This window comes from Sciurus vulgaris (assembly GCF_902686455.1).
Source record: "Sciurus vulgaris genome assembly, chromosome: 5".
In the NCBI taxonomy this organism is placed as follows: Eukaryota; Metazoa; Chordata; class Mammalia; order Rodentia; family Sciuridae; genus Sciurus; species Sciurus vulgaris.
In genome coordinates this window covers 10,122,521-10,137,041 of record NC_136465.1, presented here as the reverse complement: position 1 = coordinate 10,137,041, position 14,521 = coordinate 10,122,521, and the positions used below count along the sequence as shown (strand labels likewise).

At 53.5% G+C, this 14,521-nt stretch overlaps 1 protein-coding gene across 2 annotated transcripts in view; it reads left to right on the top strand.

The window, feature by feature from the left end:
* Positions 1–325: 325 nt before the first annotated feature.
* The window catches only part of SCARA3 (scavenger receptor class A member 3), a 33,495-nt gene continuing 19,299 nt past the window's right edge, over positions 326–14,521 (top strand). The window contains exon 1 of one of the 2 annotated variants that reach the window (XM_079139949.1): positions 326–607. In XM_079139949.1, the coding sequence (XP_078996075.1) occupies positions 601–607 (7 nt within the window). In that variant the 5' untranslated portion in view covers positions 326–600. The remainder of the gene's footprint in view (positions 608–14,521) is intronic. The other variant, XM_079139950.1, reaches the window with a different exon arrangement.

The following is a 14,521-nucleotide window of genomic DNA, read 5'->3' as shown; positions in this document are numbered from 1 at the left end:
AGAAAGGGGAACAGTGTCGGGCAAGCCGGAACAGTGGGGGCTGAGGCTGGATCCCAGGAATGCTTCCTTCTCCTGGTCCCTCGACCTCATAGATGATAAGCAAATCTGCGGGGCTGTGAAATCGGGGTCCCTGCTTCAGCCGCGAGGCAGTCCCAGGCGTGAAATGCACTACGACAGACCGCCCTCCCCGTGCGCCCGTGCAGCCGCGACGGCACAAAGAGGCCCGGCCGCGGCAGTTTTGAAAATACCAAGGAAGTTGATCTGGGCCGGGGCCCAAGAAGTGACGAGCGGCAGGGCGGGGGAGCGAGGCGAGCGGGCCGCGGGAGGAGGCGGCGGGGCGCGGGGCGCGGCAGAGCTCGCCGGCTCGGCGGGCAGCGCGGCGGCGGGGCGCGGCGCGCGGCGCCCGGCGGGGCGTCCCCAGGCGGCGACCCCGCGGGACCCTCCCCTCGGCCGCCGCCTCCGCAGCCGGCACGCGGCGGCATGATTCCCGCGGGCGGCGCGTAGGGCTGCGAGCGCTGCCTGGGGAGCACCCGCCGCCTCCGGTCCGTCGGCCGCAGCGCCAGCGCCGGCAGCGGGGCCCGAGGCCGGGCACACGGGACCATGAAAGGTAAGCGGCAGCCCCGCCGGCCGCCGGCCACCGCAGCCCTACCCAGGCCCGGACCCGCGGGGCGCCCTTCCGGCTGGCAGGGCTGGGAGCAGGGGTCTCCTGCCGTTGCGATCACCCCACGACAGGCATTGCGGGGGCTGCGGGGTGGGGGCAACGCCGAATCGTGAAGCGAAGGGCAAGGGATTGAGAGGGCTCTCACACGCCCCTGCGGAGCCCTGCCCTGCCCCTCAAAAACAAAGTCCAGAGAAGCTGCCCGCCCCGTAGCCAGTCAACACAGTCAGCAGCCCAAGCTCCAGCATGTAGCCCCCACCCTGGGTACCCGCCCCAGAGACTCCTGCAGCCCCCACCTACCCTTCTGCCCCACCCCAACTTCAGCCCCTTCCCCCAAAGAGTCGCAGCCCTCCGCTGGGCCCTATTCCTGCCAGCCTTCAACCCTACCTGTCCTGCCCTTCCCTCTGGCCTGGTACTAAGAAACCTGGGAAGTCCCATGGGCCAGAACTGAGTCCAGGTAGGGGCCATCCTCAGGTGGTCCTTTAGCCAGTTGTGGGCTGGAAATAAGAAGGACCGTGGTTGGGCCTAGCTTTCTGAGGCCCCGGGGAAGAGCATGCTTGATGTTCAAGCTCATTTCAGGGCTAGGAAAGAAGCAGACTTTGGACACAAGAACCTTTGCAGGAGTTTAGTGCCCTCTCCAGAGCCGTTTGCTAGTCCTCTGATAGGAGCCCTTCAAAGCTCAGGTGCCTAGCAGTGAGAACCTCACCGTCTCACCCTCAAGGGCCTCAGAGATAATTTGTGATGCTCTAAACGGTGCTTTCAGGTGTTGTGGAGAAAGGTAAGGAGGCATGGAGGGGATCCAGGCCTCTCAAGTCTGCCACAAACAGAGCAGCTGTTTGTCTCTTTGATGCATGAGTCTGGGGGTTTATTTGAAGAAAGGGCTTCACCAGGAAAGCTCTGACTGAAGGCAGCCTCTGCATGGCAGGGTTGAGGAAACTGAGGCCTGAACACGCAGACCGGCTTCATGAATGTGCGACTCCAGTCGTCCCACAGGGCCATGCACTCAGTTTGTTGCTCTGCTCATCCTTGTCTTGAAATTCATCATAATTTTCTAACAAGTGACCTCTTCTCGCTTTCCTTTTGCTCTGGACCCCCCCAAAGTCTGTAACTGGTCCTGTAGAGAAGAGACTTGCCTAAACCTGCTAGCTAGTCGGGGGACCAGAGTCCAGGGCTCCTGGCTTCCAGTCCTGAGTCCACCCCTGCCTCTCTGCTGCTCCCTTCCATCTGGCCTCTGGCACCTTCTGCCTGTGCTTCCTCATGGCCACACCATGTCTTGGACGGTCTGAGATGAGCCAAGCAAGTTATCAACCCCAGTGACCTCCTTTGGCAGCAGAAGGGAGCCTCACCCACTGAGCTCCTGCTCCTTGCTGCCACATCTCTGGAGCTCTCCCTTCCCTAGGGAGCAGGCCAGAAGACTCTGGGAAGCTCTTAGCCACATCTTACCACTTCCTATCGGCCACAGGCTGCCCTGGACCTTGGAGGATGGTAAGATGCTGCGCAGAGCGGTTTTGGCTGCACCAACATTCCAGACAAACACTGTAAGAGAAATTAAGAGTATGGGAAAGACAGGCCCCCTGAAAGCCCACAAAATGGAGGTGGAAAGAGCCCCTGCGAGTGAATATCTAGGAAGAGGTGCCTGAGGGGGAGCTGCTGACATGTGTCGCCAGATTCCTGAGGCCTCCTTTCAGCTGATGGGAGGCCGTGACTTCCAGAATGAAGCACCAACCCTGCCCTCTCGCCTCCTTCCCCTACTCTGAACCAGCAGCCTCCCTAGGGCCAAGGAACTCCTGGCCACTGAGGCCTTTAAGACAGCTCTTTGGAAATCCTCCATGATCTCCTGCTGCATCCCAGGGCCCCATGGGTGCACTGCTGCTGGGGAAGGCAAGGGTTGGCTTCCAGCAAGCCTCCCTCCCTCACAGCCAGAAAAGCCGCCACCTCTACCTGAGATGGAAACAGCAGGGCAGACGGCAAATATTTGGCCTTTGGGATCTGTGGAGTGTGAAGAACCAGGATTTTTCTCACCCAAGTGGAAAAAGGAAAGTGCCCCTCAGAGCTGGGCGGTGGCCCCTTCCAGAGAGCCTTTCCCTGAGGGGAGGCTGGCTCCACAGGCTGCGTCAGAGCTCCCGCCAATCTGCCAGTTACATCTGTTGGCAAAGGGTCACCGTCCCTTGCTCAAAACAAACATGGTGATGTGGTGTTTCATGGGGAAAGGGGCGTGGCGGGGACTGTACTTAAACAAGAAAACACGCCTGTGGAGCACACAGCCCACCAGTGGCTGAGTGCCAGGGCCCACTCTGCCAGCCGGGCTGTTTCCTCCAGCCAGCCAGGCCTCCCAGGCAGCCACGTCTTTTCATGTAAGCTGGCACCTGGTCCCTCTCACACAGAACCCTGAGGGACATTCAGCTGCCACCAACCCCTTGGTGACAAGCCCACCTCAGAGCTCCCACTGCTTTTGTGAGCCATTAACAGTCACTTGTGGGACCGTTTCACACCACCATCACAGGGTCTTGATGGGAGAGTCCTCCCAGACCTCCAAGAAGCCGTCAGGTTTGATTGGAGAACAGGTTGCAGACTGTCGTCCTAGTCCTGTCGAGTTCCCCCTGTGGGCCCCTTTCTCCTCTTGGGTGGTCCCTGAGGCCCAGCAGCATTTGGGGAATTGGAAGCAACTCAGTGGAGGGTGATGGGAAGCCTTGCCTGTGAGACCTGTGTGCTCGGCCGGCTGCCTGCCTTGCACAGGGCAGAGCCACCCGCTGCGCTGCAAGCTTGAGAGGAACAGGCCCTCCCAGCAGAAGCGGGTGGTACCACATAAAAGGGAGAAAGGGGGGCTGCACAAACAGCAGCCCTCCGCCTGGAGAAGGCTGCCTCCCAGCTTGGCAGAGGAGATGACCTCCACTTGGTAGCTGGCAGGCTGGGCTTCCATCCCTGAACCTCAGGGCACCAGGAGGGACCTGGGTCAGAGGCAAGGAACTGATGTCACAAAGATGAAAAGAGCCACCAAACAGCCTGATTCAGGTGGGCCTAGAGTCCTTAGGGTTCAGATATTAGAAATCCTTTCCAAACTCTCAAACATTCCCCCACAAAAATTGTCACCCTGTCATTCATTTGGGTGACTTTAATAACAGAAGGCTCACATCCCAGAGCTAATTTGTGAAAGAGGAAAAAGCATTTGCCATAGGCGTTGGTGGACAGCTTGGCAGTTTCCGTGGACAGGCAGCTGCTCTGGGTGTTAGAATTGGCACCCAGGCCAGCATGACAGCCGGTGCCACTCATATGTGCACCCCAGTGGGGTGTGTGTGTGTGTGTGTTGGAAGCACTGAAGCCCTGAGTCTGCCCAGTCCTGTTACAGACCAGCTTTATCCCTGCAACAAAGTCCCTGGACTTCTTGGGGCTTAGTCCCCCTCATCCAAAGACACTGAGTGACCTCACAGGGCAGTGTCAGCGTGAGTTTCGTCAGCAGGGTATCTGCCTTTTCCCTAGCAATTGGGGGCAAACGTGACATTTACTCAGTGTAACATGTGAGTCCCCCACTGGGCTGAAGTCCTCAGCAGCAGAAATCATACTGGGCGTCCTCAGGTCCTAACACAGGTTTCCGTAAAAATACAGGCTTCTGTTTGACAGCTATAGACCAACTGCCGGACCCCAGGGTCTGCATGTCTGCAGGTGTCTAACAGCAACGAAAGGTACAGAGGCCAGACATCGTCCTTTCTCTGAAGGCACTTAGCTTCACTAACGCCCTTCAGATTTGCGCCTGAATCATTCGAAAAAGACGTTTAGTGGTAGGTGTCGTGTGAGCGTTCCTGAGGAGGGTGCCTTTGGTTCTCTTCCTGGCTCCCTTGCTGCTCTTCTGGATGTCCCTGGCTTTGGACAGACTCCTGGGCTCTTGCTGAGCTCCTTCCCCACAGTCTCTCAGGTCTCATCCATCCAGCATGTGGGGATAGGCTGATGGCACCACCGTACTTCTCTGAGCTCCAGACCCACATTTCCAGCGGTGTCCTCCACCTCTCCTTCTGGAGACCTGCAGACACTTTCTTCACCATTCAGATGAGATACCCCCCCACCTGAATCCCGGCTGGACCCCTGGCTACTCTAGAGGCCATCTCACACTTTTTAGTCGGCCACCAGGTATAAGCACTTGCGTTTTGGAGGAAGCCTGCCAGCTGAAGGGAGGCAAGGGTGCTTCCTGCCGGCTGGGCAGGACAGGACACACACATCTAACAGACCTGAATACACAAGGCACATGGTGCAAAGGAACAAAGGAGCAACATGAACCGCGGTCCACAGAGAGCAAGTGAGCCCTTCTGAAAGGCTTCATTCAGCCCAAGGGTAGGGTAGCCTTGGACCAGGTCAGGCAGGAGAGGCAGGAAGTAGTGTTGGCCGGAGTTGGACATTAGGTTCCCAGGGTTTTGTGGTGGCCAGTAGAGAGATTAGCCTGAAATTGAGGGTTTGCCAAGAGAGGCCGAGAGCCATAGGTCTGAGTGGCCTTGAGTGCCACCTGAAGGACCTGTGATCGCATCCTGTCGGGGTGGAGAGCCCTGGAGAGTGTGTCAGGAGAAGGTCTGTTTGCCACTTCTCCCTGGAGACACCCTCTCAAGACTGTAGCTCATGCTGGGAAATCTGCACTTTGAGAGTGGGAGGAAGAAAATGTGCCTATGGCAGGGCCAAGAGGAGTGGTCAGGGACACAGGCAGAGACGAGGACGGCAATGGAAAGTGAGAGGGGACACTCCAGAGGGAGGAAAGGGTCCACCAGAGTGAGCCCCAGGGGTAGCTGCTTGGGAGAGGGACAGCTGCCAAGGGGGAGGGGGGGGAGCCAAAGGCTGGAGCAAGAAGGGACCTCGGGTTTGAGACGTTTCAGGAAAAAAGGAGTAGGTGGAATGAGAAGCAGCCAGGCAGAAAGGGACTTTCAAGGTGAGGATGGCCAGTGCTCCTTTGAAAGCAGAGGGACAGGAGAGAAGGGGAAAGAGCTGGGCGTGGGGAGGAGGGGGGAGAAGAGGTCCTCTGTGTGGGGACACAGGAAGGCACAAATGGTACAGAAAACATGAGGTCTTTGCACTCCTGACCCCATGTCATCTCTGTATGGTACTCGTTTCAAAAACATCAAAAACTTCAGAAAAGGGAAAAATATAGCTCTCCACATGTAATCCCACTCCTCAGAGATAATAAATGACAAGACGTGGATGAACGCTCTTCCAGAAATCTTTGTGGACACTTAGAGTGGACTTCACCCTCCTAACCCCACGTAGGAAGGATGACACCATCCATCTTCTGTCATATGAACTCTAAAATTTAAACAGAAAGGGCCAGAGGTGTAGCTTAGTAGCAGAGCCTAGCATGCCCAATCCCTGTTCCTTTCCTACTACCAAAATATGCTTTTTAAAAAAATCAGTAAAATGCTAGGCACAGTGGTGCACACCTGTAATTCCAGCATCTCTGGGGTTGAGGCCAGGAAGATCTCAAGTTCACAGCCAGCCTCCTCAACTTAGTGAGAGCCTGCCTCAAAATAAAAGTAGAAAGGACGGGGATGTAGCTCAGTGGTAAAGCACCCCTGGGTTCAATTCCCCAGGACCAAAAAATCAACAGAAGCACGTAGATGTCTTTTCCAGGCAATACACGTAGAGCTGTTTTGGGATGGTTGTGTAACATTCTGCACTACAGCTCTCACTGCTGGGGAGAGGCACGGGCCACTCACATACCCCTGAGGTTTATCGCAGCATGTAGCGATCTTCTCCACACACATCTTGTCTAGTCCTCCTTGACCAATTATTCTCCTAAGAAAGGTTCCTAGAAGAGGGTTGCTGAGCCAGAGAGCAGCTATTTGTGCTATTGAGATCCAAAACTGAAAGGGTCTCTTTCTACACCCCTCCCTCTGCTGGGTGTGGGGTGTAGACTTCTGGAGGGAGCTGGTGGAAGGTAAAGGAGTTGGGACCTAGTGGTCTTCATCTTTTTGGAACAGAAGGAGGTGAGCTCATCCTTGGAGAGTGACCATGGATAGAGAGGAAGAGGAACTGGGCAGTTGGAAGTGAGGGTCTTGATGGCAGGACTTGGTTGGAGCCAAGTCCATGCCACTCTCTGACATGCTGCCACTGGGCTGGGTGGGGAAAACCCACCTCAGTGCAGAGAAAGTAGGCTGAGCACTGACTGGGGCCTTGACTGGGAGCGAGCAGCAGGATCCAGGGCCCAGGCTGGCCCTGCGGCAAGGCTGCTCTTGGGGTTCAAGGTGGGTGATGCGTGAAGGAAAGGGAGTCAAGGTTTAGAGCAGGAGAGATGAGAAAAAATAATTGAGGGGTGCAGAACAGGAGCCAAGATCACGCAGGTGGAACGGCAGTAAGCTTGTGCCCAGAAGGGGCAGGCGGAGCTGTGGGCAGGCGGTGCTGCGGCCAGCGTGGAGACTCCAGGTCAGGGAGGCTCAAGTTTCCACAGAAATGTTGCCTCCAAGCGAGGGGACGGCAGGAAACAGATGAAGAAATGATCCAGCCCAGTGATGTCATTTCCTAGAACAGCGTTCTCCAAAGGGGGTGTGTCTCTGAATAACAGTCCCATAGAATTAACAGGTGTGTGTGTGTGTGTGTCTATTATATACACACATATAATATTATATACATATAAAACACACACACATACATATATGTTTTTTAAGGTTGACAGGAAGTGCTATGGTTAAATAAGTCTGAGAAACATGGAATCAAATATAGATTTAAATAGGCTTTTTTTGGGGCAGTGCTTTTCAAAATGTTTGCTATGCTAATGTGACTCTGATGGTGATATGTGCACAGCACTTACTTAACCAAAGAACCCCTTTATCACGAATATTTTGGAATTACTGTTTCATAGGACATTTTGAAAAATGCATTTCTTCAAAGTTGGAATTTTTCCTGAGTGATGGGGATTGGGATGTAACTGCAGACCACAGCCACAGTTCAGTGGGGTAGGCTAGAAAAACAACCCTAATAAGAGCCCCACATGATCCTTTTTTTTTTTTTTTTTGTATGAGGAATTGACCCCACAGGTGCTTAACCACTGAGCCACATCCCCAGCCCTACCCCCTTTTTTTTGAGACAGTCTCACTAAGTTGCTTGGGGGCCTCTCTAAATGGCTGAGGCTGGCTTTGAACTTGTGATCCTCCTGCCTTCGCTTCCTGAGCATTCACTGCGTGCCAGGTGCGCTTCATTTATCATCTTACTGGATTTTCACAACTGCCCTGGGAAGTGGAGGCCTTAGACCCAATGAACAGGAAGCTCAGAGAAGGGACACTGAGTGCCTTGGAACACACAGCATGGACCTCGAGTGGTGAAAAATAGCATGTGGGGTTTGAAGGACCTAAGGGGATGAAAGGGATCCGGCCGACTGGGGGCTTCCACCCTCCCATCCTGCTGAATTTGTGGGTTCAGGGAGTAGAAAAGGGGCTGTCCCCACGCAGGAGACCAGTGTGGATGTGACGGAGTGACTACTGAATGAGTGAAGAGCCCAGTTCTCTCCTCCGTAGAGGAAACGCCACCCTTGAGGGGTCACTTAGGAGTGGGTGGGCGTTTGGGGTTGTCACCGTGACCAGGATGTGAAATGCCTGCAGCGAAGATGAATTCCATCTAAGAAAAGTTGTGTGACCCAAACTGCCTGTGGCGTCCCCGTAAGGAAAACCAGGGGCAGGAGAGAGAGGACGGTCACCGTGGATGAGGAGGGTGTCGCATAAAGGGGGCACTTACCCCCACGCTCTGTGGTGACCGAAGCCACAGTGCAAGCAGCAGAGGAAGCGTGGCAGGGACTGGCAGAGGAGCCACCTGCCCCAGGGTAGGAAGGAGCAAAGGAACAAAGGAGCTTGAGGGTGGGGACCAAAAGGGAGGCCGCTGGGGGAAGGAAATGGCAGACAGCGAGGAGGGGGAGCCGAGCTGCAGGATCCGAGGAAGGCCAGCCTGTCTGGAGCTGAAATGGCCAGAAGCTTCCCACGGGAACACAGATGCACCGCAAAGGAAACCCGAGGGAGGGCGGTGGCGGAGGGCCCTCCTGCGACAGCCCCTCGCCTTGATTGCAGCCTTCAGCTTAAACTACAGCCGTGCTGCGCCCCTAACCACAGCATGGGCCTCAGAAGGCAGCAATCTTTACTTTTCCTGACCCAGTTGGCTGTTTTGAAAACCCACTCTGAACCCTGCTGAAGATAATCATCAAAATATGGCCCTTGAAGTGCGGGAAGAAAGGCTTCGATTCACTTCCTCGAACCCCCCGCCCCACCTCCCTGGCTGGATGGAAGAAGGCCGGTGTGAGCGGCCCCGTGGAGTCCGCAGCTGGTCAGAGGTGGGGCTGCTCTCCACCCCGGAGGGTGAGGGAGCCAGGATCAACCCCAAGAGCATCGGCAGCCCCCCGAGCCACTCCAGGACCGGCGCCCCCATCAAACCTCCACGTGGCTTGTGGGAGGAAAGGCTTAAAGACGTTGGCGTTCCTTCTCCGTGGCAGTCCTTCCAGTGTTCAGGTTGGATATTGTGGCCCATGGATGACAGGGACAGAGGCCCCTTCAGAGCTCCAGTGACCCCTTACTTCAGGTCTGCTCTTTGCAGCGCTGGCCTTCAAAGGCAGTTTGTTTTTTTGTTTTTTGTTTTTTTTTCCAAAGCACCCTGCCTGTGATTTGGGCACGTGGCCACATGGAGAGCAGACTGGGCTGACTGTGCCTAGATAATCCATGGGGCTGGTTTCTTGATGACGGGACTGGGGCCTGCCTTTGTCACGGCTTGGGTCCCTTGGGGCCTCGGGCAGGGGAGGCAGCTACTGAGTCAAAGAGCCTTAGGTGTTGGCTCCTTTATGATTCCCAGAGCAGCCCTGGTGGCTCCCCCAGGTTCAGACATGGCTTGTCTTCTCCAGTGTCTTCTCCTACACCCACCCCCTCGTGTCCTTGATTCTGAAGTCAGCAAAATAAGAGGGAAAAAGAAGAGAGAAAGACCGTGCGCCTGAAACAGGCCATTTCTGGACGCCCGAGGCCTCTTCTAACATGATTTCCCTGACATTCCCAGCAATCTGTGGGCTGTATACCCAGGTGCTCCTCAGCTTCTAGCATGTTGGAAGTTTCAAATTTCAAGGATGTTTCTGTGAGGCACATATGAGAACCACAGCCTTATCACAGGGGGCCGTGGAAATGCAGGCAATATTCTAAGACAGTTAGCTGGGACCAGTGGGGGAAATAACCCACCCCACACAGCCGAGAGCCCTTCTAATTGTAGGAGAACAGTAGCATCTCTCCCAACTGTGAAGGGGAGGCAGCAGGGCCTGCATCTTGCTGTGCCTGCTCACCCCCCAGCCTGAGGCCTCTGTGTGCTAATTTGCTCTCTGCTGCCTTAAGCCTCTGCAGACTCGGGAGCACTCCCCAGCACTCCCTAGCCAGAGAGCTCTAATAATAAACCAGATGTAAACCATATTTGAAGTCATTAATCTTCATTTATTTTAATAAAAATGAGCTCATGATTAAAGCAGCAGTGGGTGACAATTAGCTCAGGACACAGGCCCTCAAAGGGTCAGCAAGCCCTGAACACCCACCAATGGCATCAGCCCCAGGCTGAGAGGAGCAGAAGGGAGGTTTCCTGAAGTGAAGAGGGGACAAGTTGCTGGGACAGAAAGGTCTCGTCCAAGCTGTGACCTTCCTGAGCAGGGCAGTGCGTCTCTGCAGGCACTTGGTGTATGTCTGGATCTTGCTCCAGATCCTGGACATCTGGAAACCGCTGTCAGGCCGGTGGGTCACTTAGCCATGAGCCTTTGTAACACAGCGGAAGTGACTCTGTGACGTAAGCTCCCTTCCCACCCTCCTGCCTGTGGCTTGCTGTCTCTGAAGATACTTCCGAAGGCTGGTGCCCAGCACTAAGTCAGATGGCCCAGAAGGCAGCAGGGGAAGAGTATGGGGAATGGGGGGAGGGCCTTCTCCCATCAAGGTCCACCCTGCTTGGCCCAGTGCAAGGCGGGCGTCCAGCTTCCTGGCTGATCAATCATCCTCTGATCCGTCACACCTCTGTCTTCTGCCAGGCTTTTCTCCTTCTTCACGTTGGTGTGTTCATCTGTTCTCAGAGCAGAAAATCTGTCTAACGTGACTTCAGTGAGCCTGAGCTTGTGAAGGCTGGGCCCATGTCCGTCTCACGAATGTTTTGGATCACATTCTCATTAGCGGGAGCAAGGCCAAAGTGGCGAGTTGCTGCCATGTTCCAGACGCGGGTGTCTCAGGAGTCCCTCATGCCCAGGGCTCAGTTCTGGAGAACGGAAATCCAGGGATTAGGAAAAGGAGAAGCCATCTTTAGGGACCAAGGAGGGCTGTGAGTTATGGAGCTAGATGTCAGCGCCGGGAAAATGGCCAAACGCTTTGTGCGCCCCCCACGCTAGTGATCTCTGGGCTGGCAGCTGTCACTTCCGTCCCTTAGGCCCCTCCTCACCACAGCAGAAAGCGGCCGTTATTGATTCCCACTTGCTAGGGACAGCCAGTGTGAGGGGCTCTCACTGAAAGAACAAGGTCATGACAGAGCTGTGCTCTGGGAGAGTGTTTGCTGAAGGCTGGTGTCCGCCTCGCCTGATTTAAGTCATCCCAGATTCCGGCAGAGGCTGTAAACAGCAAAGTGACGAAATTGGCCTGGGAGCCAGAACAGGGAGGAGGCCCAGTCACAAGGGCAGGCCCAGGAGCACCACCAAGGGGTGGGGGGAGGGGGGGCAGGGCCGGAAGTCATCGTTGCTCCCGGGAATGGCAGGAATCCCTCCCTGAGCACCCGGGCAGGGCCTCTGCAGAGCCCGGGGGGACGAGAGGCCCCAGCGAGCTGGGTGGGGTTCAGGTCAGAGGAGCACAGGAGGCACTGGGGAATTCCAACCCTCTGGTGGGTAGGAAAGACATCAGAACCCTGTGACCAGCCAGGGAGCTGTCCCTATAAACCGTTGGCAGCTTGATGATGGAATGGCAGCCCGAGCCGCAAAGCAGGGTCGTGAGGCTGATTTTGCAGGATAACCATGAGATCGGCGGCACCCCACCCATCACTCTTCTTTCCCTCCTTCCTCCTCCCACTCAACCACCCTCTGCAAAGCGCTCACCTACACACCCAGATTCACACATGCACACCGTTGTGCCACTGGCCAATTCCATGGAGAAGAAAGCCAGGATTCAGGAAGTCTTGCACTAGTTGCTCTGTGACTTAAGCCAGGCAGTAAAGACCTGATCTCTCTCTCTCTCTCTCTCTCTCTCTCTCTCTCTCTCTCTCTCTCTCTCTCTCTCTCTCTCCAGCTCTACCTCTCTTCCCCTCTCAGCTCAGTTTCCCAACCTGTCAAGTTGAGAGACTGCTTCTCATTCCATTCCAGAGTTAGTGATCAGATGGGACAGTGGAAATGGGGGCACTTCCCAAGTCTCAAGCCCTGGTCGCCAGCTCCATTCAATCAGAATCTCTGGGGATGGGCCCCTGACCCTGTTCTCTGAGTCAGGGTGCAGCATAGAACCACTAGCAGAAACCACAATACAAAATTATTCACCACTTCTTTCAAAACTGTGTTCATTGAGCCCTTTGGTGTGCCAGCGACTGTGTCAGGGGCTCTGGATAAAGCGGAGAAGATGGATGCAATCCCTGCCCTAAGAACTTAAGTCCTGGGCGAGAGAGCCGTCAGATGAATAAGGACAGGCACCTTTGATTGCATCCTATAAGGGAAAATACAGAGCATGAGGAAGCACGGGCAACAAGGGTTTACTGGACTGCAGCCCAGGGAAGGCTTTGCTGCAGAACTGAAGTTTCTTAACTTCCCTGCTAGTCTGCTCAGGGCTGCCTTTGCTCAGCAAGTCTTCCTGGGGACTCTGCATCTCAGTTTCTGGCTGGTCACAGTGGTCACAGCACAGTACTTGGGAAATTGGATTGCAGATTCTAAAGAGGTTTAAGGCACAACTCAAGACAATTAATGGTTGTTGTCAGAGGCCTGGAGGCTCTGCATGCTCTGTACTGTGCTTGTCCCTCCTCCTTTTGACCTCATTTGCAGAAGCTAGACCTCTTAGTACTTTGCAGTGCCTTTGTGCCTTACCTTGGTGGAGGAGTTTGGTGGGAAGATGTCCGAACTCAAGTCTTGGCTTTGCCACTTATATTCTATGCTGTTGAGCAACTTTCTTCACTTCTTTGAACCTCCATTTTTTTGTCCATAAATGTGATACTTTGGACTGTAACATTTATAGGGTTGTTGCGAAATCTGCCTTGGGGCAAGAACCAGAACTTCATCCCATTTGAAAAATGAAAATGGAGAAAAGCAGAAATTGGAGCTTCTGCTTCTAGCACTAATGACCTACACAAATTCTCAGGCTATAAAATTTAGGTACTAGAAAAATAATAAACACGCAATGTGTAGTTAAATTTGGAAGAAAATAGAATGGAACTACAAGGATCAGAAGGAAGAAAGAGAGGGAAAAAATAAATTAAAGCTGAAACAGATGGTAAAATAAACAGAGAGGACATCAAGACAGAGAGCAGAGTCCTGGATGCATGAGAAGACAGGGATGAGAGGAGAGGGGACCTTGAGAGGCATAAAGCCTGGGCAGCTGGACAGAAGTCTGGTATGGTACATCCTGGACCCTGGAAGGTGCTCCTCCCGGGGTGCCACACCATCTCACCCTGGACCAGCCCCCGTCCTTCCTGAGTGATCACACCCCACGCTGACTAGTCAGTGCCAAGCCATACCTGTTGGTGAGAATTTTTACTCACCCCAGGTAGTCTGCGCTCTGAAAAATGGGGAGGAATGGAGCAAGAGGCAAGGGGGAAACTTCCATCTGCCAGACGGCCTGTCAGGAAACCTGGCATCTCCAGAGTCTCCAGGCAGTCCAGAGTCTCACTGGTAATTGTGTGTGTGTGTGAGTGTGCGTGCACACTGGAGATTGAACTCAGGGCTGCACATGTGCTAAGCACACACTCTACCACTAAGCTACACACCCCCGCCCTTCACTAATAATTTTGAAGTATATAAAATAAAATATGGAGATCCTTTGAATTAAACTCATACTTTTTATGATGAAACTCATTGGGATAGTCTAGCAGATCTGTATATAGTCATATGTAGTGTGGGTAGAAATGTAATTTGTGTACTCTGATGATAACTTGTTAATGAAGCAAAATGTGTCCTTATGATCTAAACCAGTAAATTTACTTTTAGGAAATTGTCTTAAGAAGATCATGGGTTCATAACATTTTATGCATCGGGATTTTTCACTCTGGTACACATTGCAGTCTTATTCACACACCCACATATATGCACACATATATGCACACATATATGCACACTTCATTTTTTCTAAAGCAATTGAACATGACCTACATATATCATAGTTGCTTATCTCTAAGAATAGGAATATAATCAGAGAAAAGTTAAGAATTTCATGAATTTACTTCATCTGATCTACTGGTCATATTCTAGTTTGGTCAGTTGACTGATATGCTCTATAGATGTCCTTTGCCCTCCAACCCAGGATCCAGTCTGTTCTGTGACCAAGTATTGCAGTTTGCTGTCCTGACTCTTTCACCTTTAATTGTCTTTGATGACTGATTGTTTAGACTAGCTGACTTTTATTTTTAATAGGATGATCCTTGTGTTGTATATTTCTCCTGTTTCCTTACGCATTCTTATTGAGTAAAATACATAGGTGATGGAGGATGCCTCTCACAATGCCCACCTGTCCCTTCCAGGTGAAGTCACTCTAGATCACCTGGTCAAGGTGCTTCCTGATTTCTCCAGTGTTTAAGTACTGGGTTTCCCCCTCCCTGCAAAGAACAAGGCCCCAGTAAGGAGATGCTTTAAGACCTTGCATACCTTGCTGCTCAGCAAAATTGTCCCTCAAGACACCACCCACCGATAATTCTTGCCCGATCCAGTCTCTACCATGATTGCAAATGCTG